This window comes from Physeter macrocephalus, unplaced genomic scaffold (assembly GCF_002837175.3).
Source record: "Physeter macrocephalus isolate SW-GA unplaced genomic scaffold, ASM283717v5 random_46, whole genome shotgun sequence".
In the NCBI taxonomy this organism is placed as follows: Eukaryota; Metazoa; Chordata; class Mammalia; order Artiodactyla; family Physeteridae; genus Physeter; species Physeter macrocephalus.
In genome coordinates, this window is record NW_021145332.1 from 37,477 (window position 1) to 64,836 (window position 27,360).

Genomic DNA, 27,360 nt, shown 5'->3' on the forward strand with positions numbered 1-27,360 from the left:
CTCCGCAACGGGAGAGGCCGCAGCAGTGAGAGGCCCGCGTACCGCAAAAAAAAACCAAAAAAACGAAAAACTGATGTCATAACTAGCACATATACATCTATAACTGAAACAGTATCAACAAAATATTATCATTGAAGTTGTACTTTTTTTACTTGCTTTTTAAAAGGCTTTGACCCAGTAAATTGATTTCAAGACCCACATATGGGTCACCACCCACTCTGATAAAAATTGCTTTAGGTGACTTGTTTGATAAACATGAAAAATCAGATCCTCCTACAAATATCCAAACAAAAAAGTACTTATGACCTGTGTGCCCAGTAATTCAAAGGGAAGGCTATCCTTCCCTGCTTAGAACAGCCCAGCCACAAGGGTCTGAAGGGCTCTGGACCGTAGCTGTTTAGAACAATTTGGGCCCCACGGGCCAGGAATCAAATGAAGCAGTGTCTCAGTCCCTACCACAGGCTGATACAAAGGAGGCCCCCACCTTTGTTTGCCTTCTTCACCCTTAAACCCTCACCCTTCCTGTGCCGGGGATCCGCCAGCAGAGAACCTGATGCTTTCCTAGCATACAACTACACCCCAGCTGCACTCCAGCGGGTGGGAGTATATAATTTATCTTCCCTGCCTTCTTCTGTGAGGATGAAATATTTTAAAGCAAACATTGGAATTGTCAGCCTTCTGCACTGTACTAAAGTTTGTTTCAGGTTGCAGTGTCCGTAGTACAATTTATGCTCTTTCTGTGAAGGCAGGAAACACTGGGGTTCCCCTACTGTATCTAAGTCCTTGTAAAGTTCTTTCCGACTCTCCTTTCCAGAATTTACACAGGGGAGAGGCAGTGCAGCGGGGTGGCCAGGCACCAACACAACTTGATACTTTTTATTGTATACGACAACGGTTACAGACCACAAAGATTCCGGAAGCCCCACTACTTGGGCCCAACAAAAGACAGTATTCGCCCTCTCAATTCAGAGTCCTCTGGGCTGCGAGGGGACAGGCTTTTCCCTACATGGCTCTGGTAGAAGGTCCATGACAGTACTCGGTACACGAAACAGCCACATCTGAGCCTAGCTGTACGGGGGTGGGTGGATAAGGTGGGCCAGCCTCATCTCAATCACTTGGGTGTGACCCTGAAGACGCGGATGTGGATAGCCGAGTTGTTGCGGATCCGGGTCAGCGGCTCTCGCGTATCAATCTCTGGTTCCAGTTCATCGACAAGCTCCACGGTGGAGGTATTGGCAGCCACCTGCAAGGACCCGAAGCTGCCAGCCTGCAGCTGTAGGGCAATGTTGATGGCGCGGTTGATGGCCAGGCCCAAGCCGTGGATGTAGATCTCACTGCATGCGTTCTGACCCCGAGCCCCTCCATCCAGCAGTTTCTGGCAGCGGGCCAGCTGGGCTTTAAAGTCCGTCTTCATGTTGACATAAATGTCATTGGGCCTCCGGGGCAGGCGGTGGGGGAGACGCTTCCGCAGGGTGTACTCCACCGGGTCCAGCTCAGCCTCGACGGCTCCGCGGGGCTCTCGGTTTTCGGCCATGCTGTATGCCCTGGCACGAGGAAGAGACGAGATCAGCCAGGGGTGACGAGCGACCAACGCTTCCTTTCCCACCCCGTTTCCTGCCCAAAGGGTGAAGCCGGAAGAAAGCGCACTCGACGCTTCTATTCCCTTCCACTCTCAGTCCCCTTCCACTCGCCTCAAGCTCCCGCATCTCCCCCACCCCCAGTTCCTACTCATTCAACACATCGCCCCCAACCTCCAGGCCCCTCCACCGCCCCCTTTCCCCAGCTCTTCCGCGCCTAATCTCTCCGGTCCACAGTGCTCTCCACGCGCCGCGGCCCGCTCCCCTGCCAGGGCACTCAAGCGTTGCGCCGACCGGCCGGAATAGAGGGCGCTGCCCGCGACCCCCAGGCCCCAAGAGGGAAGAGAAGGTGAACGCCGCCGGAACGCTCGAGCGCTAGAACCCAGCCGGCGCCTAGCTCCTGAAAAGGGTGCCGAGTGCGCACGCGCGCTCGTCCCCTGCAGCCAAGCCCGCGGGATCCACGAATCGCCTTCCTGGCCTCCGTTCTCCCGCCCCTTTCCTGAGAGCTCGCAAAACCGCGCGATGTGTTTGAGTAACGCGAGGCTTCCGGGGGTGATGGGATCTACCACGTGTACGCCTCCCAGGCGGGGCGCAGAGGCGGGAGGCGTGTACCAAGTCGGAGCTGGGGAGGATCTGGGAAAGGGAGGTCAGCTTTCCTGGGCCAATCCGAGTCCCCGGTCCGCGGAGGTGTCCCGAAGGGGAGAAGGGAGGAGAGGAGGCTATTGTAGGGGCCTGGAGGATTTGGGGGTAAGGGTCTTCCAAAGATAGCAGGGAGGGCGGCGAGTTCCATAGAACGTGATCGCGAAGGGGTCTGAAGTCAAGTCTGCACTCTCGCGTCCATCGCAGTTCCTCGGGTCAGAGGAGGTGTGGCAGAGTTGGCAGAACTGACCTCCCGCCCAAGGTTCCTGTTGCCCAAAGACCGAGGGCGGGTAACGAGTGGTGAGGCCCGGCCCTTGGCGGAGGACAGCTCTCCGGGACTCCTCTGCAGTTCACGGGGACCCGTCCTTCTTCCCTGCGTCTGGCAGGGCTGACCTCCCAGGCCAGCCCCTGGGGACGCGAGCTATGAGCCGCAGGCCCAGCCTTCACAGCTCCCCTGGGGCCCCCTGACCCACTCGCACCCCTCCACCACCCCCACCCGCCACCAGCTCTTCGGTCACTGCCCGCCAACTGGGAGTACGGACGTGCGCCCCCTGGCGGGAAAGTGCAGGGCAACACCTGGGGGTTGGCTCCCCAAGGCCAGTGGGAAGGGGTTTTCTGCCCAGATTGGTTTAGCTTCTGTAGAGTTCCATTTGAAAATGAGTTAGACCGGCGGTGAGGACCTCAGTTCCCTCATCACTCAAATGGGGATGAGAATTCCTGTCTTGCTACTGAGTTGCAAAACCCAATATAACCTTACAAACCATAAGCCTACACGTGAGTTAGCTTTTTTTTTTAATTAAAAAAAATTTATTTATTTGGCCGTGCTGGGTCTTAGTTGTGGCATGCGGGCTCTTAGTTGCAGCATGTGGGATCTAGTTCCCTGACCGGGGATGGAACCCGGGTGCCCTGCATTGGGAGCGAGGAGTCTTAACCAGTGGACCACCAGGGAAGTCCCTGAGCTGGCATTTTAATGCACAACCACCCCCACCCCCACCTCTCTCTAGTTGCCTGGGGTAGAGTCTGACCCCATTTGACTGGAGGTTGGAAAAAGGCCAGGCTCCTGAGAACTTCTCTCCCAGCACCACTTAAATCCTGTGGTTCTTTTAGCTTCAGATTCTTACAAGTTTGGGGGGTTATTTGGGGTTGAAGAGGAAATGCTGGCTACAACCTTACTCCATCTCAGAAATGACATCTGAAGAGAGTTGTGTTTTTTTTGTTTTTTGGTTTTTTTTTGCGGTACGTGGGCCTCTCACTGCTGTGGCCTCTCCCATTGCGGAGCACAGGCTCCGGACGCGCAGGCCCAACGGCCATGGCTCACGGGCCCAGCCGCTCCGCGGCATGTGGGATCCTCCCGGACCGGGGCACGAACCCGTGTCTCCCGCATCGGCAGGCGGACTCTCAACCACTGCGCCACCAGGGAAGCCCCCTGAACAGAGTTTTGATGGACAAACAGGAATTCTTCAGGGAAGCAAGGAGTATTCTGGAAACACTGAACAGTATTTTTAAAAGAATGGAAGCGTAACCTAAGCTTCCACCTCAAGGAACTAGAAAAAGTAAAGCCAAAGGGAGAAGATGGGAGGAAATAATAAAGAGCAAATATCAATGAAACTGAACACAGAAAAACAAAGAAACTCAAACCAGAAGCTGGTTCTTTGAAAAAGTCAATAAAATTGACCTCTAGCAAGACTGACAAAAAAGAGAGAACAAGAAAAAGAAGACTCAAATTATGATTATCAGAAATGAAAGAGGGGATAGCACTAAAGATCCCATAAACATTAAATTATACTTGGAGAACCACACAAACAACTCTACACACATAAATTCCACAGCTTAGGTAAAATGGACCAGCTCCTAGAAAACAAACTACCAAACTAACCCAAGATGAAATGGATCATCTGAATAACTCTGTAACTATTAAGGTAATTAAATTCATAGTTAAAAAATAAAAACAAACTTTAGAACAAGAAATATCTAGGCCCACACGGTTTTACTGGTGAATTCTACCAAAAAAGAAAAAAGAAAAGGAAGTAACACAAATTCTACACAATCTCTTCCAGAAAACAGAAGAGGAAGCTACATTTCCTAATTAATTTTATGAGGTCAAAACCAGACAAAGATAATACAAAAGAAGAAAAATCACAGATGGATACCTCTCATGAACAACACAAAAATCTTCAACAAAATGTTAGCAAACTGAATCCAGCAGTATATAAAATGAATGATATACCACAACCAAGCAGAGTTTATTCCAAAGATGCAGGGCTGCTTCAGTATAAGAAAACCAATCAGTATTATCTACCATATTAACAAGTTAAAGAAAAAAATACATATGATCATGTCAATTGATACAGAAAAACCACTTAACATAATTTAGTACCCATTTATAAGAGCTCTTAGCAAAAAGATAATGGAAGGAACTTCCTCAACTTGGTAAAGAGCATCTACAAGAAAACTACAGCTTCCCATCATAGTTAATGGTATAAGACTGGACACCTTTCTCTTAGAATCAAGAACAAGGGAAGGATGTCATCTCTCACCACTCTCATTGTTGGAAGTCCCAGCCAGTGCAATAAGGCAAAGAAAAGATTGTAAAGGAAGAAAAAAAACTCTCTATTTGCAGATGACATGATTGTATATACATAAGAAGTCCCAAGGAATCTACAAAAAAACCATATAATTAATAAATTAGCTTATTAGCAACTTTGCAGGATACAAGATTAACATACAAAAATCAATTGTAGGGCTTCTCTAGTGGCGCAGTGGTTAAGAATCCGCCCGCCAAGGCAGGAGACACAGGTTCGAGCCCTGGTCCGGAAAGATCCCACATGCCACGGAGCAACTAACGCCGTGCGCCACAACTATTGAGCCTGCGCTCTAGAGCCCGCGAGCCACAACTACTGAAGCCTGCACGCCTAGAGCCCGTGCTCTGCAACAGGAGAAGCCACCGCAATGAGAAGCCCATGCACCACAACGAAGAGTAGCCCCCACGCGCTGCAACTAGAGAAAGCCCGTGCTTAGCAACGAAGACCCAAGGCAGCCAAAAAAAAAAAGTTAAAAAAAAATCAATTGTATTTCTATATACTGGCAACAAACAACTGGAAACCAAAATTTAAAATCATTTACAATCACTCCCGAGAGAGAGGGGAAGGGGGAAGAGGAAAGGAGGGGGAGCGAAAAATAAGTATAAATGTAACAAAACATGTACAAACTCTGCTTAAAACTACAAAATGCTAATCAAAGATCTAAATTAATGGAGAGATATACCATGTCCATGTATTGGAATATTCAACATAGTATAGATGTCAATTCTCTCCAAATTTAATGCAATTCCTATGAAAATCCCAGCAAGAAGTTTTGTAGATGTAAATAAGTTTCTTGTAAAATTTATATGGCAAGGCAAGAGAAGTTAAAGCAATTTTGAAAAACAAAAAGTTGGAATCACACCACCTGACTTTAAGACTTACTGTGTAAACACAATCTCAAGACAGTGTGACATCTGCCAAGGGACAGACACAAAAATCAATAAAATGGAATAGAGAACCTAGAAGTAGATTCACACAAGTAAAGCCAGCTGATTTTTTTTTTTTTTTTTAAGAAACTTTATTTTCCGTCAACCTATTTCCATTTTAAGAGTTTGTGGAAGAACTGCTTAAGACCACTCAGCGCTTGTTCCTAGCCACTCAGCGGCCCGAGCAGTTGGAGCTGCAGACCAGTGTTCAGTGGCAGGCTGTGCACTCCAGTCTTCAGTGGGGAGCTGCTGAACAGGCACAGAGGGCACCTGCACACCTTCGGACCCGTCCGCCACCTCCTGCTGAGTAGCAGTGAACTCAGGAGCTGGAGCGGTCCATTCACCCTGAAATTCCTCCTTGGTCACAGCCTTCTCAGCTGCTGCCTGCTCATCCTTTTAAATTTCTTCAGAATCTCTGTAGACGTAGAGACCAGGCGTGACCTCCCATGGGTGTTCGCGGGAGATGGTGCCACGCATGTGCAGAACTCCCCGGGCAAGCATCCACCACATCAGACCCACTGAGGGAGCTCCCTTGTTGTTGCATGGGATGGCGATGTCCACATTATCGCAGAGGAGAGTCTGCGTTACACAGAGCAATGGCAGACAGGTTAACGTAAGAGGCCTCTGGGAGAGGCAGGTGGTCAGCCCTGGGATCAGTAACCATCGGAAGTCTTGGCTCCCGGAAGGCTGCCTGGATCTGGTTAGTGAAGGTTCCAGGAGTGAAGCGGCCAGCAACAGGCGTGGCTCCAGTGGCAGCAGCAAACTTCAGCCCAGCTCGCTGGTCGGTATTCCTGGAGGATATGACACTGACGTCAGCTGGGTTTTCAATGGCAACAGTGGCATGAGCTGCCAACAGAAGCTTCTCCCAGGTTCTCTTCAGATTTATGATGTAGATGTCTTCACTTTTCCTTTTGTAGTTGTACTGTTCCATTTGGAAGTCAAGGTTGGTGCCACCTAAGTGGGTTCCTGCTGCAGGGAATTTGAGGACATCCTCCTCCTTCTTTCGCAGGACATCAAGGGCTCTGGAAATTGTGAAAGTTTCCCTTTAAGTTACAATGGGAATCCAGAACAACGCCGTATGGACACCTGTCTGGCTGGCGCGGAAAAGCCAGCCAGCTGATTTTTGGCAAAGGTGCAAAAGCAGCTGAATGGGGAAAGAATGAGTCTTTTCAGCAAGTGGTGCTAAAACAACTGAATAAAAAGGCAAAGAACTGAACCTCAGCCCTATGCAAAAAATTAACACAAAATGGATGGTAGATCTAAACATAAAACGGAAAATTATAAAACTTTTAGAAGAAATATAGGAAAAAAAAGTCTTCATGACATAGGGTCAGGTAAAGAGTTCTTAGATACAACTCCAAAGGCACGATCCATTAAAGAAAAAAACTGGGGACTTCCCTGGTGGTGCAGTGGTTGGGAGTCCACCTGCTAGTGCAGGGGACATGGGTTCGAGCCCTGGTCCCGGGGGATCCCGCATGCCGTGGACCAGCTGAGCCCGTGTGCCACGGCTGCTGAGCCTGCGCTCTAGAGCCTGTGAGCCACAGCTGCTGAGCCCACGTGCCACAACTACTGGGGCCTGCGTGCCTGGAGCCCGTGCTCCACAGCATGAGAGGCCACTGCAGTGAGAGGCTCACGCACCGCAGCGAAGAGTGGCCCCCATTCGCCGCAACTGGAGAAAGCCCATGCACAGCAACGAAGACCCAAAGCAGCCATAAATAAATAAATAAATATGTGAAAAGTAATATATGCTTTAAAAAAAAAAGAAAAAAATTGATAAATTGTACTTCATCAAAATTAAAAACTTTTACTCTGTGAAAGACCACCCAGCCACAGACTGGGAGAAAATACCTGCAAATCACATATCCAACAACGGACTTGTATCCAGAATAGATAAAGAACTCTCTAAATTCAAGCGTTAGAAAACAACTCAGTTACGGACTTCCCTGGTGGTCCAGAGGCTAAGACTCCGTGCTCCCAATGCCGTGGGCCCGGGTCCCATCCCTGGTCAGGGAACTAGATCCCACATGCTGCAACTAAGAGTTCGCATGCTCCAACTGAAAGATCCCGCATGCCACAACGAAGATCCCGAGTGCTGCAACTAAGACCCGGCGCAGCCAAAAAAAACCGAAAACAAACAAACAAAAAAAACAATCAGAAAATGGGCAAAAGTCTTGAACAGAGGGTTCTTTAGCAAAGAGGGTATAAGGATGACAAACAAGCACATAAGATGTTCAACACAGCCATTATGGAAATGCAATTAAAACCATGATGAGATGCCACTACCCACCTATTAGCATGTCTAAAATTAAAAATTTTGACAATACTAAGTGTTTAGGAGAATGCAGAGAAATTGGATCTCTCATACACTGTTTGTGGAAAGTTTCAATGGTCCAGCCACATAGTTTGGCAGTTTCTTCTAAAATTAAACATACACTCACCATATGACCCAGCAAGAGCACACATGGGAATTTACAAACTCGTACACAAATGTCCATAGCAGTTTTTGTAATAGCAGTGTTTGTAAAAGCCCCAGACAGGAAACAACCCATGTGTCTTTCAATGGGTGACTGGTTAAAGTGTGGTACATCCATACCATGGAATACTACTCAGCAATAAAAGCTGGATCAAGGAGACCCATTAGGCTGCTGGAAGACTAGATACATCCTAGAACAATACTGTGCTGAGCAGCTCAGAGTTTACTGTGGAAGGCAAACAAGATGAGCAAGACAGTGTGACCACTGCTCAGCATGGAGCGTGTATAGGGTTCAGTGGACCCTCGAGGAGGTACAGCCAATATGACCTTGGGGGGATGCAAGGTCTTCCAAAGGACGCAATGGCTAAGGTGAGGCAGTAATGTCTAGCAGTTGGGCTCAGATCCTGTGCAGTCCCTCCTGTTACAATGGAGAGGCCTGGAAGGTCTGAGCCCTGGGAGATAGGGAAGTAGGAGGGAACCAGCAAAGGATTCAGAAGGAGCAGCTGATGAGGTAGGAGGAAAACCAAGAGATGTGGTGATCTGGAGGCCAGGTGAAGAAAGCATTTCTTGGAGGAGGTAGTGACCAGCTGTGTCATATGCTGATAGGCCACATAAGGTAACAAACCAGTGGATTTAGCAATGTGGTGATTTTGCATTGGTGACTTGACAAGCATTTACACTTGATTGACCAAAGAACTTAGCTCACGGAGGAAAGTAATTCTGAATGCAATAAATTAATTGTAAGGCCCATTCTGTCTGATAATTAACAATAAGCACAGTTGATGAGCTATCACTCCATTACTCAGGCTGTGTGTCTTTTCATGATATTTAAAATGTTTTCCAAACTTTGACATACAGATAAAGGTTCGCAATTTAGGTGGGTGAAGCGAGGCATTGTAATACCCTGATTTGACACTAAGATGGTCCTTACCATTTTGCATTTCATGGAAGGAAAACTCTGCAGGGGAATCTGCCATTAGAAAAAAAGGCAGAGAGTTTGGCTGTTTACTCTTACTTGAGACTTCCCTTTCATCTCGATAAATCATCTAACCACATCTCTTTGTTTAGTTCAAAAGCTTCCAAATTTAAAATAACACAGACCAAGACATTTTACAGCATAGTCTTGAATAAACCTAAATAAACAAAAATATCTTAGGTCCAAGTGATTTTCTTCATTCAAATTTTTTTCTTTAATTTTGTACGGGAGATTCACAGTTCTCATTTGTTTCCTTTCTCAAAGAGGGTGCTTATACAATTCAATTTCCACAGTGTCATCAGCAGCAAACGCATTCTCACTTTACGGCTGGGGGAGATTACTTGGCCAGGATCACAAGCTAGTATACAGGAAACCCAGGGTGATAGATCAGTCACTCCAATCTTCTACCTTGGAGTCCAGTGTGCTCTCCCTGACACAAAGCATCTGATAGGTAGGTAGGTACTACTGTCCAATCAAAAACATTTTCATGATAGCATTCGAAGCCCTCAACTTAAGTTTCACTTCACTTCTCATCCAACTAGCAATCCAGGTCCTCTTCTCCCATCAGCCTGGCTTGTCACTATTCTAAAGCTGACGCTCACTTTTCTGAAATCTACCCAAATCCTGCCCTTCCTTCCTGCTCAGCACAGGCCACCACTGTCCCTGACTGCTTCCCCTTCACAGGGATTTCCCCCCTTTTTCCCCTGTACCATTTCTCCACCATAATTTACAATCTCACATTTGCTAATTAATCATTAAAACAGGCCAAAAGGCTAAGACCTTATTCAGAGGGTAGGACACAAACTAGGAAAGTGGGGGGAAAAAAAGCAACAACAAAAGCTTTGGAGTAAGAAAAAAACAGCTGTCATAAACTTGAGAACTTTGTTCTAGAAGAACTTGATTGGAGATTGGATTCTGTTGATACAATTTCATACAGTTAACAATGTGAATATTGTGGACCCAGAAGGCCCCACTAGCTAACATTTGTGGAGGGCCTGCCCTATACCAAGCACTGTGTTAAGTGCTTTACCATACAATCCAGAGACTCAGAGATGAGTAAAGTTGCCCAAGGCCACGGTCAGTATGGGATGGAACCAGCACGTAAGCCCTCGCTTTAAACAATTGCCTTTTCCAGCCTGTGAACAAGTAGCTTCACTGACAACTCTGAGGCAGGAATCCTGACTGCAAGAAAGACAAGGGAACTAAAAAAAGCGGACACGAAAACTGTAAGTGCACAGAAACCTGGGGTGTGCTCCGTGCAAGAACAAAGGGCCTTCCTGGTAGCTCCGGAGGTCGGCGCTCCGTTTTGGCGAAACACAGAGGACTCAAGTTCCAAGTCTGAATTTACCCTTCCCTGTCCTGAGGATTATATTGTTTTTGGTAACGGCTGTTTTAGGAAGCTGGGAAGTAGAGTATACATTCTGGCGTAACTTCCAAAGAAAACGGTGAAAACACACACAAGACTTTTTCATCCAGAAAGTTCAGGGAATCGGAAAAGTCATTCTTGAAAACCTCCTTTTTAAACAAAGGCGGTGTCAATCTACTTCTCACATTTGCATAGTAGTTTCTCTCTTTCCGAAGGCTTTCACACTCACCTATTTTAATTCTTTCAGCACTCCGGAAGGGAGTGGAATGGGGGCCAGGGATGGGGCGGAGCAGAGCATCAATACCTTACTATAAAACAGAAACTGAGGCCCGACAACGTCAACTCCTTCGCCCCCGATGTCCAGGGGGCTAGTCGGTGGCGGAGCCAGATAGAAACTCCAGGTCTCACCAGCCAGTGCTGGCTCGGACTGTTTCTAAACCATTAGGTTCCTCGTTTATTTCATATACCCCGGGGATGTCTGATGAACACACCTCTGGGTTGTACGTGGTCTCCTTCAATCCAGGCGGGCTTCCCGGAGGAAGCCGACCGTCCGGGAGGCGGGCGATGCCGCTAGCGGCGGCCTTAGTCGCGATGGTCGCGCATCACGTGCGGGGGGGCAGCCGGGGAGCACCCCGGGGACACCCTCACCCCCCCCCGGCCCTCAGCAGGCTGTGTCACGTGAGGCACCGGGCTCCCGGGTCACGTGCCGGGGGGGGGGTGTCGGGGGCGGCGGGCATCCGGGCCGCGCCCGCCGGGCACACTAGGAGCGCGCTTGGCCGTGCGGGTCGGAGCGGGCCGGAGCAGCAAAGGGGGGCAGTGGCGGTGGCGGCGGCCGCGGCGGGGGCGGAGGGGGCGGCCCCGCGGCCCCGCGTCCGCGTCACGTGGTGCGAGGCGGGCAGCCATCTTGCTACAAACACAAACAGAGAGGAGCGGCCGCCGCGGGAGCGCCAGCGCCCCCTCCCCCGCCGTCGCCGCCCCCCGGCCCGCCGCGCGTCGCCAACGCCCCGGGACCGGAGCCTCGTGCCGCCCGCCCGCCGCGGTAAGCGCCCGGCGGCCCCGCGGACCCCGGCCCGCGGCCGGGCCCGGGCCAGGCCCGCCCCCGACGCCGAGGCGGCCGCGCCGAGCCTGCGAGAGCCAAAGCGGGAGCGCGGGCCGCCGGCACGGACCCTCCCCCGTCTCCTCCCGAGGCCGCCGCCCCCGACGCCCGGTGTGCCCGCCCTCCGGCCCTCCCCGCCTGACCCTCCCCCGGCGCGGGCCGGGCCCCCGCGCCGCCCGGAGGGAGGCCGGCTCCCTCCCGGGGGCGGCCGCCCGCGCCCCCGCACCTGGCGCCCCCTCCCTGAAGGGCACGCTGTCCTCCCGGGCCGGCCCGCCTCCTTCCCACCCCCGCGCTCCTAACGGTAGCTCTCCGGCCCTTGGAAGCCCGGCCCAGGCCCCCCACCTACCCCCGCCCTCATCCTCCGCCCGGGGGCCCGGGACCCTGATGCCCGGTTCTCCCCGGAGATATCCACCAACGCGCCTCCGGTTTCTTATCGGCCTGAACTGGGCCCGGCGGGTCTTAAAGTCCAAGCTTTCCGTGACTTTTGGCTAACGTGGAAACCTCTCCTCTTAACCACAGCACTTCGCTTGGGTCTTCGCCTAAATTTCCTTTCAGCGAGCGACATTAGTGCTTGGTCATTGGGGTCTTCCTCCCGGTTGCCCTGCCGTGTGAAACACCTTAGTCTGTCCTGTCGCCAGGCTGGGCCCTTCCCAGCCCATCTCCCCTGATGCAGCAGCTCCCCAGTCACGGCCCCTCACACTTTGCCTTTTTTTTTTTTTTTTTTCCAAGTTAACTTTAAAAAGACCCTCATCTCGCACGTCTTACCCAGCCATTACTAGAATTCCCAGTGAGCGTACAGGTCTGGTCCATCATAGGGCCGGGCCTAGCCCCGGGGATAGATGCTCAACCCGTACTTGTTGGCCGGCTCTTTCTTCCACCCACCCCAGTCTCACTCCCCTCTTGCTTCTCATTGCTGCTTTTCCAGAGATCTGCCTCCAGAGCCTTTCTGCAGCCCGAGAGCTGACACGCGGTTGCAATCTGGCCCCCGCCCCTTGGCTTTGCAACTGAAACACCTTGGGTACCAACAGGCTGGTCCCCTTAGCTTCTCACTGTGTGGGAGTTTGCTCTCTGGTCCTTCATCGGTACCGTTCCCTGTGCAGTCCCAGGCCACCCACCCTCACCCCAGCCTCAGTTTTATTTCCTAGATGGTAGTTCTAGTGTGTCATTGGGCAGGGATGGAACAGATCTGGACTTTGTGTGGCTGCCATGGCGGGGACCAGGGACCTCGAGGGGTCCCACGTGGTGATTACAGTCAAGTGAGTTCTGTTCTTAGACTCCTGGCCTGTCTTTCTCAGCCAGCGGATGTGTCAGTGTTGTCTGTGGTTTGATGGATTAAAGGACCCCAGTTTGCCCTGGCTTTTACATCTGTAGTTGGAGTTTGGGATAGGAAAAAAAAAAAAAAAAAGCCCCACTTTAGAGCAGAGGAGGTGAGAGGTGGCTACGGGAAGGATTTTTTTTTAAGGTTTTTTTGTTGTGTTTTGTTTTTTGATGTGGACCGTTTTTCAAGTCTTTATTGAATTTGTTACAGTATTACTTCTGTGGTTTTTTTTATGTTTTGGTTTTTTGGCCGCGAGGTATGTGGGATCTTAGCTCCCCAACCAAGGATCGAACCCACAGCCCCTGCATTGGAAGGTGAAGTCTTAACCACTGGACAGGCGGGGAAGTCCCTATGGGAAGGATTTTAAAAATTCTAACGAGAAATTAAAAATGGTTTAAAACTCACAAAGTGTGCTTGTGAGTTTGGGGTGGCTCTTGCTGCACATGTGCCCCTTCTCCAGTCTCAGGTAGGGTGTCAGAGACGTCAGCGTCTCGTATCAGGGCAGCTGCAGCCTTCCTTCCTTGTTTTCTCTGCCTGGAGCCCAAGACTGGACAAATGGGCAGAAGGGATCAAATGAGGTAAAGTGTGGAAGTGTTTAGAAAACTGTTAACTACTAGACATGCCGCGGGGCGTTGTTATGATGGCTCAGAGGGCAGAGCTGGGAAAACTGACCAGCCGGGAGGAACATGGGCTTGCACCTCTTTTTAAGCCTCAAGAGTTCTCCTACCCCGCATGGAGAATCTTTCCATCCTGAGGAAGGGTGGAGTCACCTCCAACAGGCTTGGGGCTGGGTGGTTGCTCAAATGTTGGGGAATTTGGTATTGTACTTCTGTTAATAGTGGTACCTTCCTGTGCCAAAGCACATTGCTCTGGATTGGGGCTAATTTTCGCTGTGATGGAATGAGGAAATAACGTTCTTAACTTAGTGTGTACTGGGACTGCCTATTCTCTGGATTTTTTCCTTCTCCTGTGAGTTCTGAACCCCAGAGAATAGGCTCCTCTCGTGTTCCCTCAAGCCTGTCGTGAGCACCCAGGACCAGTGTGTGTCCTCTCCCTTGGACTCCGGCAGGGGGCAGTCTTTTAAGAGCAGTAATTCAGGTGCTCGGGGAGTGAGGGTATGCTGAGGCTTGAGAAGGAGAAGGGGGCGGGGTGTGGATAGATGAGGCAGACAGATGCTGAGAGGTGGGGCCTAAGCACAACACCCTTAGGTCAAGTAGCCAGGGAGGGATGCTGTCTCCGTCCGCTGCCTGCCACCTCCTGCTCTTTCCTTCACTGGAAGGGGATCCAAATGCTGGGCTTTCAAAGTTTGTGATAGACTTAGAACAATTTTGTTTAATCTATTCTTTTCCTGAGGATTTCCCTCCTGGCAGGATTGCAGATTTCTTTCATGGACAGTGTAATTAGGGAATGATTTCCTTGCTCTTCAGAGGCAGGAGTAAATTTGGAGTAAATTTGGTTTCTCTTGTCTTACATTCTTCCCAATAAGCGGACAACAGGCATGATTACCTCTGTCTGCGGCACACAGGTGGGTTTCTTAACTGTGCCCCTGTTGATAATCTGGGCCCAGATGACTCTGCGGTGAGGGCTGCCCTGTGCAGCGTAGGATGTTTAGCAGCAGCCCTGGCCTCAGCTCACTGGATGCCTGTAGCATTTCCCAGTCACACCGACCACAAATGTCCCCCGATATTGCCGGATGTGTCCTGGGGAGCAGAGTTGCCCCCAGTTGAGAAGTGGTGGCTTTGACGAAGCACGTGGGAAAGACGCACGCCTGTTTGGAGCTAGAAACGGTGGGGCGCGTGTGTGCTGCTCGCAGGCGAAGGGCCAGGCAGCCACCGGCTTCTGGGACCCAGGCCTCCCCTGGCTGGGCCCGCCTAGATGCTTGACCTTTCTCACCGGCCGCTCCTCCACTTCCTCTCGCCTGATTGCCTCTCTCTGTCTCTCTGTCTCTCTGTCTCTCTCTCTCTCTCTCTCTCTCTCTCTCTCTCTCTCTCTCTCTCTCACTCGCCTCCGCAGTTTCCCTGCTTCTCACGCCTGGAGCCAGCGTTTTTTCTCAGTTAGCTCCTTACAACCGGGACAGAAGGGTGACGGCTGAAGTGGGAAGCGCCTGGCAGCCAGCCGCCTTTGCCACTCCCTGGAGGGGTGGGAGGGTGAGTTGTCCCCTTTCTGTCCTCTCACCCCGCAGCAGCTTTCCATGCTCGCAGGACTCTTTGTCCCATCCGTCTAGGATGGGGCTCTTCTGGGGTGGCCTGGAAGAGGCTCAGAACAGCCTTTCCTGAGTTTGTTTGAAGGAAGTGAGGTGTTTTTCTTGGAGTGACGAAGACTTAGTATGTGATAGCTATCCCCAAATGTCTTCTTTTCCCCCTAAGCCTTTTTTTTTTTGGCCAGTCATGTTTATTTTATTATTATTTTTTTTTGGCCGCACCACGCGGCATGTGGGATCCTAGTTCCCTGACCAGGGATCGAACCTGCACCCCCTGCATTGGAAGCATAGAGTCCTAACCACTGGACTGCCAGGGAAGTCCCCCCACAAACCTTTTAAAAATGGTCAAATATAACATATACCATTTTAGCTATTTTTCAAAAATGATTTTTATTTGATTTTGGCTGCATTGGGTCTTCGTTGCTGCGCGCGGGCTTTCTCTAGTTGCAGCGAGCGGGGGCTACTCTTCGTTGTGGTGCGCGGGCTTCTCATTGTGGTGGCTTCTCGTTGCGGAGCACGGGCTCTAGGCACGCGGGCTTCAGTAGTTGCGGCGTGCGGCCTCAGTAGTTGTGGCTCGCGGGCTCTAGAGCACAGGCTCAGTAGTTGTGGCTCACGGGCTTAGTTGCTCTGCAGCCTGTGGGATCTTCCCGGACCAGGGCTTGAACCCGTGTCCCCTGCATTGGCAGGCGGGTTCTTAACCACTGCGTCACCAGGGAAGCCCCCACCCTAGCTATTTTTAAGGATACAATTCTGCAGCGTTAAATACATTCATCACATTGTTGTGCAGCCATCCACCTCACCCCCAGAACTTTTTCATCTGCCCCATTTCAGCTGAAACTGTCCCCGTTAAACAACTCCCCACTCTCCTTGCCCCCCCAGCCCTGGCACCCACTGTTCTACTCTGTTCCTCTGAATTTGACTCCCCTGGTAATCTCACGTGAGAGGAATCATCCAATATTTGTTCTTCCACGACTGGTATGTTTTATTTAGCTGATGTTTTCAAGAGTCATTCGTTGGCCAAATTATATAAGGGTCGTAGCACAGACAGAACTAACCAGACTCGGCTGTTCTGGGAGGCCTACTCGAATTCAGTGACGGGAAGAGCTTTTCAACAGGCCTGTCCTCTCACCTCGCAGCAGCTTTCCATGCTCGCAGGACTCTTTGTCCCATCCGTCTAGGATGGGGCTCTTCTGGGGTGGCCTGTGGTGTGCTCCAGCTCCAGAAATGGCCAGCTGAGGCTGTTGTAGAAGAGACGCCCGTGCTGGGGGAGGTCAGCCCTGCTCTGGATGGTCTCACGAGCTGCATTTCACCCTAGGATGCTGGGATTCTGGGAGTGGGTCCCGTGTCTGTCGTGGAGTTTGCCTCGTGTTCTGGGCTGCAGCTGTGGAGGAGAGCCGCTTTCCCCTGGCCCCTTTGGTGGAAACCCTTCTTCCTCCTTCCTTCCCAGAGTTGTGGAGTCTTGGAGCCGATGGGAACTGTGGAGGTGCTCCGGTCCAGCCTCCACCCCAGCCAGTGAGGGTAGCCCTTGCACGGCTCCCTCAGACCCTGCCCTCCCACCCTCTGCTTGGAACCACCAGGGATGCGCCGCCTCCTGAGAGCCGCCTCCGCTGTTCCTTAGAGGGACGGGTCGCTGCTGCCACCACAACCGCTTCTGTCAGCCTCAGTAACTCTGACCTTATTCCTGCTTTGTGGTGAGGGAGCCTTAGTCCTAGCTTGTATCACGGTAACGTCGTTCCCTTCTTGGCTCTCTGTCCTTACGATCGGGCTCTTCCCGATCCCAGGGACCGGGCCTCGGTGTTGACTCCGGTCTGGTGAGTGAGCCCTGGGCACGCTGGCTGGAGTGGCTGGCCGCGGCCTTCAGCGCACCCCAGCCCGGGCTCTGGAATAGCCCCCGCTCCCCTTGTACTGGGTCTCTCCCCAGACTGGGTCTCTGGATTCTAGCTGCCAAGCGGCCAGACCTGAGTGTTTTCAGGGGAGAGGAAATTTTGCTCCCAGATAAACTTCTAACCCTCTTCATAACTGGCCTTTTCTCTCTCTAGAACATTTGGGACTCCAGTGGGTTTTTTGCTTGTTCGTGTGTGTGTTTTGTCTTTGTCCTAAACATCCTCGTGTACCCCAGGCACCCCTTACCGAACGCTGGGCCACTTGGCGAGAGTGTTGAGCTGTCGGGAGGTGCCTGGCGTTCTCTGCCACAGCGCCAGCGCCTCCGCCGGGCTCTGCCGCGTGAACTGGCCGCTCGGGGCTGGTGAGCGGCGGCCGGGGCCTCCTGCGCTCCGTGACCAGCAGCCTCCAGGCAGCTGTGGGCCTTCTTGTTACGCAGGATGGCGGAGGGCTGGCGGCAGGGAGGTCTGTCTGACTGTTAATTTAACCCCACTTGCTTCTCTTCGCCCCTCAATAAGGATCTTTCCCAGACGTGAAGGCTCCTCCCCGGGCACTGCTCTGGTCAGACCAACATCCAGTTGCCTGGGGACCCCGGTTCCCTCCAGCACAGGCCCTTGCCTGGAGAGAGCCCGGCCCCTGCCCTGCCTGCTTCCCTGGGCAAGGCTGCCAGGTGAGTCTGGGCCAGAGGGAGGGCATCCCCCTGCAGAAGCTGGAAGGGGCTCCGGCTGCCTGCTTTCCTCCCCTCCCCGAGGCCTTCCTCCACCGTGACTCTTTGGTTAACTCATGGTGTGAGTGGCACGTGGCTGGCTTAGGCGAGTCCTTACAGAGCCCTTCACTGTACCCACCTAGTCCTCATCCTCTCGGGCTCTCTGGGTGTGCTGTCTCCAAGGCCCGGTGTCCCCCACGTCTCCACAGGTGTTTGGAGAGTGAACACCAGGTACCCCCCCCCCCCGCTCATCCCCTCGACCTCTGGGACACGCCCGGCTCCACAATGGCAGCAGAGACCCTCAACTTTGGGCCTGAGTGGTGAGTCAGGTGTGCTTTGGGTGGCGTAGAGAAGCCGGGAAGGACAGGGCTGCTCAGATCTGTCTCTCTCCTTCTCGTGCCCTTTCTGCAGGCTAAGGGCCCTTTCCAGTGGTGGCAGCGTGGCCTCCCCACCCCCATCCCCCGCCATGCCCAAATACAAGCTGGCCGACTATCGCTACGGGCGAGAGGAGATGCTGGCCCTCTATGTCAAGGAGAGCAAGGTAGGGGGGGGCGGGGGCGGGGGGCGGCCCAGTTGCCCGCGCGTGGCCTTAGCCGGTAGAGAGGGCCCAGGAGCATGTGATACCTCCTGCCCCGGTTGACAGGTCCCTGATGAGCTGCGAGACAAGGAGTTTGCTGCGGTGCTACAGGAGGAGCCGCTGCAGCCCCTGGCGCTGGAGCCTCTGACCGAGGAGGAGCAGGTGGGGCCCTGCCGGCGGCTGCCGCGTCCGCGCCGTGGAGGGGGCTGGAGGGGGGAAGGCGGGCGGTGGAGTTGCGGTTGTGGAGGGGGTGGGAGCGGTCGGGCGCCTGGGTCCTCACTCCCACCCCTGGCTCCCTCCTCAGAGAAACTTCTCCCTGTCAGTGAACAGTGTGGCTGTGCTGAGGCTGATGGGGAAAGGGGCTGGTCCCCCCCTAGGTGGCGCCTCCCGTGGCAGGGGCAGCACGCGGAGCCGAGGTAGCGGGGGGTGATGGCGTGTTCTGGGGCGGGCAGCGGTGGGATTCGCAGTCTCGAGGACTTGGAGGGGTGAGCCGGCAGGTTTCCCACGCGCATCTCCTTTCTTCTCCAGGCCGCGGCCGTGGTGACAGTTGCTTTTACCAAAGAAGCATTGAAGAAGGCGATGGGGCCTTTGGCCGAAACCCCCGGGAGATCCAGCGTAGCCAGAGTTGGGATGACAGGTGCAGGCTGGGAGAAGGTGGCATAGAGGCAGAGCAGAGAGGGGCCCCGGGGTTAGGGCCCAGAGTCTCATGGAGGGAGGCTTGGGTCTTTGTCATCAGAGGGCACCCGGAGACCCGCCAGATCAGTCCCGGTCAGAGAACTCTCTCTGTGCCCTCTGACCCCCTGTGACCCTGCCCTTTTCCTTCCGATTCTCTGGGCATGCCCTTGGGCTTCCTTCCAAGCCCCCCCGCACCTCTAAGGGCAGAATGGACAAGGTGAGCAGAGATCCTGCAGGTCGGGGACGGTACTGTCCTCTGACCCACACCTGTCCCTCCCACAGAAGCGAGAGGCGGTTTGAGAAGTCGGCCAGGAGGGATGGAGGTATGGAGAGTGGCGAGGGTGGTGGCCGGGCCCTGAGGTCGTTAAGAGGTGGGGGAGGACTGAAGTGGGTGGCCCCGGTTGGGGGATGTTTCCTGGGGGAGGTGGTAGGGGCAGGAGGGCCCGGAGCTGGGCTCCTCTTTCCCAGCAAGGTGTATAGTAAGAGTCTTGCAGGGACCGTGGCCGCCATCCGCTGACTGTGTCTTCCCCTGCTCCCAAGCGCGATCCGGGTTTGATGAGGGAGGGGCTGGCCCGAGGAAGGAGCATGCCCGCTCAGATAGCGAGAACTGGCGTTCTCTCCGAGAGGAGCAAGAGGAAGAGGAGGAGGGCAGCTGGAGACTTGGGGCAGGACCCCGGCGAGATGGCGACCGCTGGCGCTCTGCTAGCCCTGGTGAGATTGGGGCCAGGTGGGCGCTGTGGGGGGCGGTGGGCGGCGAGAGCTTCCTGCGAGGGTGGGCACCTGCGGCCAGGCGGAGGGAGCAGAGAGTTCTGGAGCGGGGCGGGTGGGAATGCAGTCCCGGAAGTGCCGGTTGTTCCGGGCCGGGGGTCCCGGTGGGCGGCAGAAGAGTGGGGCCTCTGGCTTGACTGGGATACCGATTCTCCTCCTCCGACTTTTCCTGCCCAGATGGCGGCCCCCGCTCTGCTGGCTGGCGGGAACATGGGGACCGGCGTCGCAAGTTTGAATTTGATTTGCGAGGGGATCGAGGAGGGTGTGGTGAAGAGGAGGGGAGGGGTGGGGGGGGCAGCTCTCACCTCCGGAGGTGCCGAGGGCCTGACGGCTTTGATGACGACAAGGATGGGCTCCCGGAGTGGTGTCTGGACGATGAGGATGAAGAAATGGGCACCTTCGATGCTTCCGGGGCCTTCTTGCCTCTCAAGGTATCTGCGAGGCGGCGAGGGGGAGACTTTTCTTAGAGGTTGGTGGGAGCCTGCCCTGAGGGGTTCCTCTCACTCCACCCTTTTTTTCCTCTGCCGTTCACCTCCCTGTCATATCCCCTAACCTGTGCAGAAGGGCCCCAAGGAGCCCATTCCTGAGGAGCAGGAGCTCGACTTCCAGGGTCTGGAGGAAGAGGAGGAAGAGCCTTCCGAAGGGCTGGACGAGGAGGGGCCTGAGGCGGGTAAGCCTACGCGGTGGGGCAAGGAGGACGCCTGCAGCCTCGAGCGAGCGGGGTCCGCGGGCAGCACGGAGGGAGGCCAGTGCCGGGCCGACACAGTGTGGGGAGGAGCCTGGAAACAGCAGGGCTGTGTCCGAAAGGCCGTCAGATAAAAATCAAAGCAGAATCAAAATGACCTTCCATAGTCCCTCGAATCTGTCGAATGCGGTATTAAACCAGTGGTATTGTGTGTACAGTCCTGGACGGTGATATGGATGCATGTCCGTTACCAAAGAGGCAAAAGAGGAAGAGCGCAAAGTGGGGTTTATGGTGTCAGTTCACCGAACCTTAGTCGTGTTGACCGAAGATACGTGGGTGGACTCAATACCCAGGGGCCCTTCTGGCCACAAATGGAGGGTTTGTGTTAAATCATTTTTAAGGCCTTTTGGCTCTTTGGTTTCGAATTCTGGTAATTACCCTTCCCTTTCAGGTGGGAAGGAACTGACCCCACTGCCTCCTCAGGAGGAGAAGTCCAGCTCCCCGTCCCCACTGCCCACCTTGGGCCCACTCTGGGGAGGTAACGGGGAAGGCGATGATGCTGTGGAGAAAGACCTGCCGGCAGCTGAAGGTAGCCAGAGGGCAGGGCCACCCTTTCCCTGGAGCCTGGGGCTGGTGGGGAAGATGCTCCCCTTCCCTGTGGGAAGGGGGTGCAAGGAGTGTTTGGGGGGGGGGCCAGAGTCAGCACCGACTTTTCTGGAATAAGGGTGGTAGAAGGGGGACTGTCTCGTCCCCTTCTCTGGACTCACCCATTCCACCTTCCCTTCTTTGCTCCTTCTAGGAGACGATATGAGGGCAATGCAGCTGAGTCCTGGGGTGGGCTCACCCCCTGGCCCACCTGGAGATCTGGAAGATGATGAAGGCTTGAAGCACCTGCAGCAGGTGTGAGGGGGCCTGAGAAGGCTCTGGGGATCCTCTCCTCTGGGGGGATAGAGAGTCTTTATTCCGTCTGTTGTTGCCCCGGTTCCAGGCTTTTCCCCATCGGTCCCGCTGTGTTAGGACCTGCTCTCTTGACCCCACCCCACCTTAGCCCCAGCCCTGTCTGATGTTGCTGGGCTTGGCCGGTTGAGCCTTCCCCTCTCTCCCTGGGTTCCCAGGAGGCGGAGAAGCTCGTGGCCTCCCTGCAGGACAGCTCCCTGGAGGAGGAGCAGTTCACAGCCGCCATCCAGGCCCAGGGCCTGCGCCACTCTGCAGCTGCCACCGCCCTCCCCCTCAGCCATGGCGCGGCCCGGAAGTGGTTCTACAAGGACCCACAGGGGGAGATCCAAGGTGCCTGTGGGAAGCAGGGCGTGCCGGAGGGGCTGCTGGGGCGTGGGGACAGCACCGTTCTCATTGAGGGCTCCTCTGGCGCACTTTCTGACCGCGGCCCCCCTTCCCTTGGCCCAGGCCCCTTCACGACACAGGAGATGGCGGAGTGGTTCCAGGCGGGCTATTTCTCCATGGCCCTGCTTGTGAAGCGGGGCTGTGATGAGGGCTTCCAGCCGTTGGGTGAGGTGATCAAGATGTGGGGTCGTGTGCCCTTTGCCCCTGGGCCCTCACCACCCCCACTGCTGGTGAGCATACCCCCCCCTCGCACAGAGCAGGGACGGGAGGCGGGAGCCTGGCAGATGGCGGCGGGTGCTGCAGAGCAAGCCAAGGTCAGAGCCGCCGGAACTCTCTGGCCCTCACTCAGGGAAACATGGACCAGGAGCGGCTGAAGAAGCAGCAGGAGCTGGCGGCAGCCGCCTTGTACCAGCAGCTGCAGCACCAGCAGTTTCTGCAGCTGGTCGGCAGGTATGGGGTCCTAGCAGGGTTCATCAGTAGGGCCGCGCTGGCCCTGTGGCCGGCCCACCTCATGCCCGCCCGCTTCTCGGCAGCCGCCCGCTCCCGCAGTGTGCGCTCCGGGAAAAGGCGGCTCTGGGGGACCTGCCGCCGCCGCCGCAGCAGCAGCTCACCGCGTTCCTGCAGCAGCTCCAAGCTCTCAAGCCCCCCAGGTGTGTGGGATGCTCCGTCCTCGCTCTGGCCGCGTGCGCAGCCCTCGGGTCGGGGGGTGGGGTGAAGGCTGGAGATGGCTTTAGGGGCTGAGTGTCCGTGCTTCGCTCCCCAGGGGGGGGGACCAGAACTTGCTCCCGACGATGAACCGGTCCTTGTCAGTGCCAGACTCGGGCCCCCTCTGGGACATACATACCTCAGCCTCATCACAGTCAGGTGTGTGGCCAGCCACTGCCCCGCCCGTCCCGTCCTAAGTCCTGAAGTCCCCTCCCCGTCCCCAACGGTTGCGGGTGGGCGGGTGCCCTGAGGCCTGAGCTCCCTCCTGCAGCTGCCTTTGCGCCCTGCAGGCGGTGAGGCCAGTCTTTGGGACATACCAATTAACTCTTCGACTCAGGGTCCAATCCTAGAACAACTCCAGCTGCAGCAGAAAGTGAGTGGGCATCCGGGGCCGGGGTCCTCGGGTGTCGGGGGCCGGGCCACGGCAGGGAAGGCCTGACGTCAGGTCTGATCTCGACCGCTCCAGTTCCAGGAGCGCAGAGAAGTGGAGCTCAGGGCGAAGCGGGAGGAGGAGGAGCGCAAGCGCCGAGAGGAGAAGCGCCGCCAGCAGCAGCAGCAGGAGGAGCAGAAGCGGCGGCAGGAGGAAGAGGAGCTGTTCCGGCGCAAGCAGGTGGGGGCCCGGCCGAGCACGCGTCCTGCCCGGCCGTGCGCGGGGAGCCCGCCGCCCTCACCGCGTCTCTGCCTCAGGTGCGGCAGCAGGAGCTCCTGCTGAAGCTGCTCCAGCAGCAGCAGGCGGTGGCTGCCGTCCCCGTGCCTCCTGCGCCCAGCTCCCCGCCCCCGCTGTGGGCCGGCCTGGCCAAGCAGGGCCTGTCCATGAAGACGCTGCTGGAGCTGCAGCTGGAGGGCGAGCGGCAGATGCATAAGCAGCCCCCGCCTCGGGAGCCTTCGCGGGCCCAGGCTCCCAACCACCGTGTGGTGAGCAGGCTGGGCGTGGCCCCTGCTGGCTGGCACCCCGGCCCTCGGGAACTCCTTTCGGTCAGCTCCTGGGGTGACCCGGGGTGGGGGGCACACTGGTGGTCCCCACGTGACCCTGGAGGCGCGCTCTTCCGCGAGGCCCTCACCTCACCTCACCCACCCCCCGTGCCACCTGAACAAACCTCCCACTCAGCGTTCTTGAGTGTGTGTGTCCCGGCCTGGGCCACCCTGACTTACTGCCTCCTGTAGCAGCTCGGGGGCCTGGGCGCCGCCCCCCCGAACCAGTGGGTATCTGAGGCTGGGCCGCTGTGGGGCGGGCCCGACAAGAGCGGGGGCAGCAGCGGCCCGGGGCTCTGGGAGGACACCCTCAAGAGCAGCGGGAGCCTGGCCCGCAGCCTGGGCCTGAAGAACAGCCGCAGCAGCCCCTCTCTCAGGTGGGCGCTGGGGCCTGCAGGGGTGGGGCTGGAAGGATGCGAGACCCCTGAGCTCACTGCTCTCTCTGTCTCCGATTCACCTCCGTCCCGCTCAGTGACTCGTACAGCCACCTGTCGGGTCGGCCTGTGCGCAAAAAGACGGAGGAGGAAGAGAAGCTGCTGAAGCTGCTCCAGGGCATCCCCCGGCCCCAGGATGGCTTCACCCGGTGGTGTGAGCAGATGCTGCACACGCTGAGCGCCACGGGCAGCCTGGACGGTACAGGCGGCTCTCCCCGGGGGGCCAGGCTGGGGGTTCCAGACCCGCATCAGGTGGGCCCTGACAGCCCCATCTGCCCCGCAGTGCCCATGGCTGTAGCGATCCTCAAGGAGGTGGAATCCCCCTACGACGTCCACGACTATATCCGTTCCTGCCTGGGGGACACGCTGGAAGCCAAAGAATTTGCCAAACAATTCCTGGAGCGGAGGGCCAAGCAGAAGGCCAGCCAGCAGCGGCAGCGGCAGCAGGTGAGGTTTCACAGAGCCCCGGCCAGAGGCGGTGAGGGCGCCCAGTGCTCCCCTGACCCCCCCTCCCTCTCTGCTGCTTTGCAGGAGGCTTGGCTGAGCAGTGGCTCTCTGCAGACAGCCTTTCAGACCAACCACAGCACCAAACTTGGCTCGGGGGAGGGCAGCAAGGCCAAGAGGCGGGCACTGATGCTGCACTCGGACCCCAGCATCTTGGGTGAGTTTGGAGTGGGGAGGAGGCTCCTTGCTCAGCACCGGGCAGGAGCCCGGCTGGGTGAGCTCAAACCCAGCTTCCCCTGGCTTCAGGGTACTCCCTGCATGGACCTTCTGGTGAGATCGAGAGCGTGGATGACTACTGACCAGCCCGTCCCACCAGCACCCCGGGCCATAGGCCAGGGGCAGCAGCAGCGGCTTGGACCCCCGGGTCCCCGGCCTGCAGGCTCCCCACGAGGAGCCTAGGAGGAAGCAGGGGCAGGGTCCCCGGCACTTGTTACAAACCACACGATGCACCTTAACTCACCCACCACGAGGCACTTTACAGATTGGGGGGAAGGGTTGTTTTGTTTTGTTTTGTTTTTGTTTTTAATTTTAAACAACATTGAAGAGTACATTAGGAGAGACAAAAAAGAATTGTTAAGAAGTAGACTCTAAGCACTCCCTTTCCCTTTTAGGGATAGGGGGAGTGACAGTGGAAGATCCACAGAGGTTTTCATTTCGTTATTTTCTTTTCCTTTTTTTTTTTTTTTTTTTTTTTTTTAAGAAAAAAGAAAAACAAAAAAAAAAACGGTTAGGAGACTGAAAGAAAAAACACACTGTTATTTTGGGGCAGTGGGGACACGGGCCCCACGGACCTGTCCTGCCTGGCCCCCGAGGCTACACTTACCCTCCCTGCCCCACACGGCGGGGCCACTGGGGTAACTGGAAGCTGGGGTGCCAGCAGTTTGCACAGCGAGGCCCCCTCAGCCCCGCCGGCCGGACCCGCTGTGAACGGCTCCCTTGTTGCTGTGACTGTGGCAGAGGCGTCTGAGGTGGGGGCCAAAGTAGCCCCTTGGCTTTGCTGCTTCTGGGGAAAGTTGCACAAATGGGCCAGGCTGCCTCAGCGCCCCAGGCTGCCACCCTGCGCCGGCTGACGGTGGATGGGAGAGGGCCGGCAGTGCCAACCTCATCTGGCTGTCGGGCCGGCGGAACTTCCACTCTGGCCCTGGTGAGGGGCTTCCCCCTCCGCTGCCATTCGGGGGGCCGGCCTGGGTGTGAAGCTGAAAGTCCCAGCTCCCTGCCTTGCCACATGAATGTATTCTCTGGGCCACGAGCCCCTGCTGCGCCCACTGCCTCAACCGAGAGAGGTGGGGGCGGAGCAGTTCCTCCAGGAGCTGGAGAGAGAGGCGCCACTTAATGACTGTTGTTCCTCCTGTGAAGGGGGTAGGCGAGGGGCCAACGAGGCCACGGGAGTGGGCCACTTGGGGCTTTGGGTTGCAGTGTGGGGCTGTTAGAAGGGAGCCCCCCCCCCCACCTGCAGCCAGCTGTGTGGGATACGGACCACCCAGCTCGGCCCTGACCCCTCCATTGACCAAATGGGAGAGGAGCAAGCGGCCTCTCCCCTCCCTGCTCCCCTCATGTTTTTAAATGTTGGGTAGGGTGGGGTGTCAAGAATGGGAGTGTCTGTTTCTCCTGGGTCGGGGGTAGGCTGCCCTTCACCAACTTATTCCCAATCACGTACCTGGGTTTGTCTCCATTTGGGTTTTTTTTTTTTTTTTTTTTTTTTTTTTTTTAAGTTTGTTGTATCCTGGATTTCTCATTTAACTTCTCCCGTGGACCTCATTGCTCAGAGCGCAGTATTAGGGCAAGATCCTGCCACTGCCTCCCCTCCATGAATGTATTTATTCTTCCTGCCCTGGGGAGATGGGGAGTGGCCCCAGTTTTCTTTCCCCATCTATCCCCAGAGAGGTTTTTTTTTTTTTTTTACTTTTTTTTTTTTTACTTTTTTTTTTTTTTTTTTTTGCACCAAAGTGGCAACTGGGTCAGTGTTGGGGGATAAAGCTGGCCTCGGGGGTGGAGGGGCCCCCTCCACCTGCTTCTCCCTGGTTTCAACAGTGTTAGCGTCCGTGAAAAGACAATATTCTCTCTAAAGCAATAAGGGGGTGATGGGCCAGGGGGAAATGTCTTGCTGCTGCTGGCCCCCCAGCTCCCCCTTTCCTCGAGCCAGTATTTGGCGGCATTAGAGGTGTTGGGGGAGTACTGTTGTGACTGAATGTAACTGCCCCCACCCCTGCCGCAGCCAATGCAGGGGGAGGGGGGATGACACTCTTCCCCGTCTCTTCCTTCCCCTCCCCCCCACCCCAGCTAAAGAGACTTTGAATTTAGGGGGCCCTTGAGCCTGGAGAGGCCTTAACCCTGTGAGGAAGTGTAGGGGGAGCCCTCTCCCACCCCCATCCCCTTCTGAGAGTGGTCAATGTTTACAAGCCCCTGAGCCCCCCAGCCCAGGGACTCAGGCCCCTTGCTGTCCTTCCCCAGCCCGTCTTCCTGGGCCCCGGCTGCTCCCCCGCCCTTCCTGGGGTTAGGGTGGGTGCAGGGGTCATTCTGTATCCTTGTCTGCCTTGTACCCACCATCTCCCCGACCTGTGTGACTCCCTTCTCGTCTACCTGCCTCTGTAAATACTCCGCTTCCCCCCAATAAAACTTGGTGTGTGTTCTCCCCTTCTGCGTCTGAGTTGTTTCTTGGGGTGAGGGGATGTCGGGAACGAGAGGCACAGCTCAAAAGAGCTGGGAACTGAAAGAGCCACAGGCAGGGGGCGGCTGTGGTCGGCCAGCCTAAGCAGGCCAGCCTAGAAATGGGAGGGCTGTGTGTGTGGAACACCTGTGACCTGAGGGCCAGAGAACGTCCTCCCACCGGTGACTCCGCTTCTGGCCGAGGGGGAGTGGTGGTCCCCACCCCACTACTTGGAGCCCCACGTCCCCCCAGCCGCTCTGCCGCTGGGGACAGATACCTAGAGCGAGGAAGACACAAGCAAGGGTAGATGGA

The 27,360-nt window shown here is 55.5% G+C and overlaps 2 protein-coding genes, 1 long non-coding RNA gene and 1 pseudogene across 15 annotated transcripts; 1 reads left to right on the forward strand and 3 right to left on the reverse strand.

Annotated features, from left to right (window-relative positions):
* Positions 1-186: 186 nt before the first annotated feature.
* On the reverse strand, positions 187-11,093 carry POP7 (POP7 homolog, ribonuclease P/MRP subunit). 3 transcript variants are annotated; one of them, XM_028483560.2, is made up of 2 exons: positions 11,031-11,093; positions 187-1,544 (listed from the first exon to the last, which is right to left on the reverse strand). In XM_028483560.2, the coding sequence occupies exon 2, from the start codon at positions 1,532-1,534 to the stop codon at positions 1,112-1,114; it is 423 nt and encodes a 140-aa protein (XP_028339361.1). In that variant the 5' UTR covers positions 1,535-1,544; positions 11,031-11,093; the 3' UTR covers positions 187-1,111. The 3 variants fall into 3 exon arrangements, with proteins under 3 accessions (XP_028339361.1, XP_028339360.1, XP_007110672.1); XM_028483559.2 differs by lacking the exon at positions 11,031-11,093 and adding an exon at positions 1,872-2,003; XM_007110610.3 differs by lacking the exon at positions 11,031-11,093 and adding an exon at positions 1,795-2,002 and having other exon boundaries at positions 474-1,544.
* LOC102975168 (40S ribosomal protein SA-like) lies at positions 5,829-11,119 on the reverse strand (annotated as a pseudogene).
* On the forward strand, positions 11,104-27,286 carry GIGYF1 (GRB10 interacting GYF protein 1). Of its 11 annotated transcripts, XM_028483550.2 has the most exons (26): positions 11,497-11,578; positions 14,967-15,100; positions 16,601-17,704; positions 17,950-18,060; positions 18,152-18,281; positions 18,384-18,479; positions 18,622-18,733; positions 18,846-18,954; positions 19,275-19,315; positions 19,533-19,703; positions 19,938-20,191; positions 20,322-20,430; positions 20,897-21,034; positions 21,245-21,345; positions 21,561-21,732; positions 21,850-22,016; positions 22,136-22,236; positions 22,320-22,436; positions 22,550-22,650; positions 22,782-22,864; positions 22,958-23,101; positions 23,179-23,406; positions 23,656-23,840; positions 23,936-24,096; positions 24,181-24,558; positions 24,648-27,286. In XM_028483550.2, the coding sequence occupies exons 4-26, from the start codon at positions 18,026-18,028 to the stop codon at positions 24,698-24,700; spliced, it is 3,186 nt and encodes a 1,061-aa protein (XP_028339351.1). In that variant the 5' UTR covers positions 11,497-11,578; positions 14,967-15,100; positions 16,601-17,704; positions 17,950-18,025; the 3' UTR covers positions 24,701-27,286. The 11 variants fall into 11 exon arrangements, 10 of the variants coding, with proteins under 10 accessions (XP_054938207.1, XP_028339358.1, XP_054938204.1 ...); XM_055082229.1 differs by lacking the exon at positions 14,967-15,100 and having other exon boundaries at positions 11,370-11,578; positions 17,553-18,060; positions 21,850-22,013; ... (2 more) ...; positions 24,181-24,344; positions 24,429-24,558; XM_055082228.1 differs by lacking the exon at positions 14,967-15,100 and having other exon boundaries at positions 11,371-11,578; positions 17,553-18,060; positions 21,850-22,013; ... (1 more) ...; positions 24,181-24,344; positions 24,429-24,558.
* On the reverse strand, positions 19,888-20,391 carry LOC114484808 (uncharacterized). The gene is made up of 3 exons (XR_003678137.2): positions 20,314-20,391; positions 20,066-20,195; positions 19,888-19,959 (listed from the first exon to the last, which is right to left on the reverse strand). It is a non-coding gene; the product is annotated as an uncharacterized lncRNA (long non-coding RNA).
* Positions 27,287-27,360: the final 74 nt, after the last annotated feature.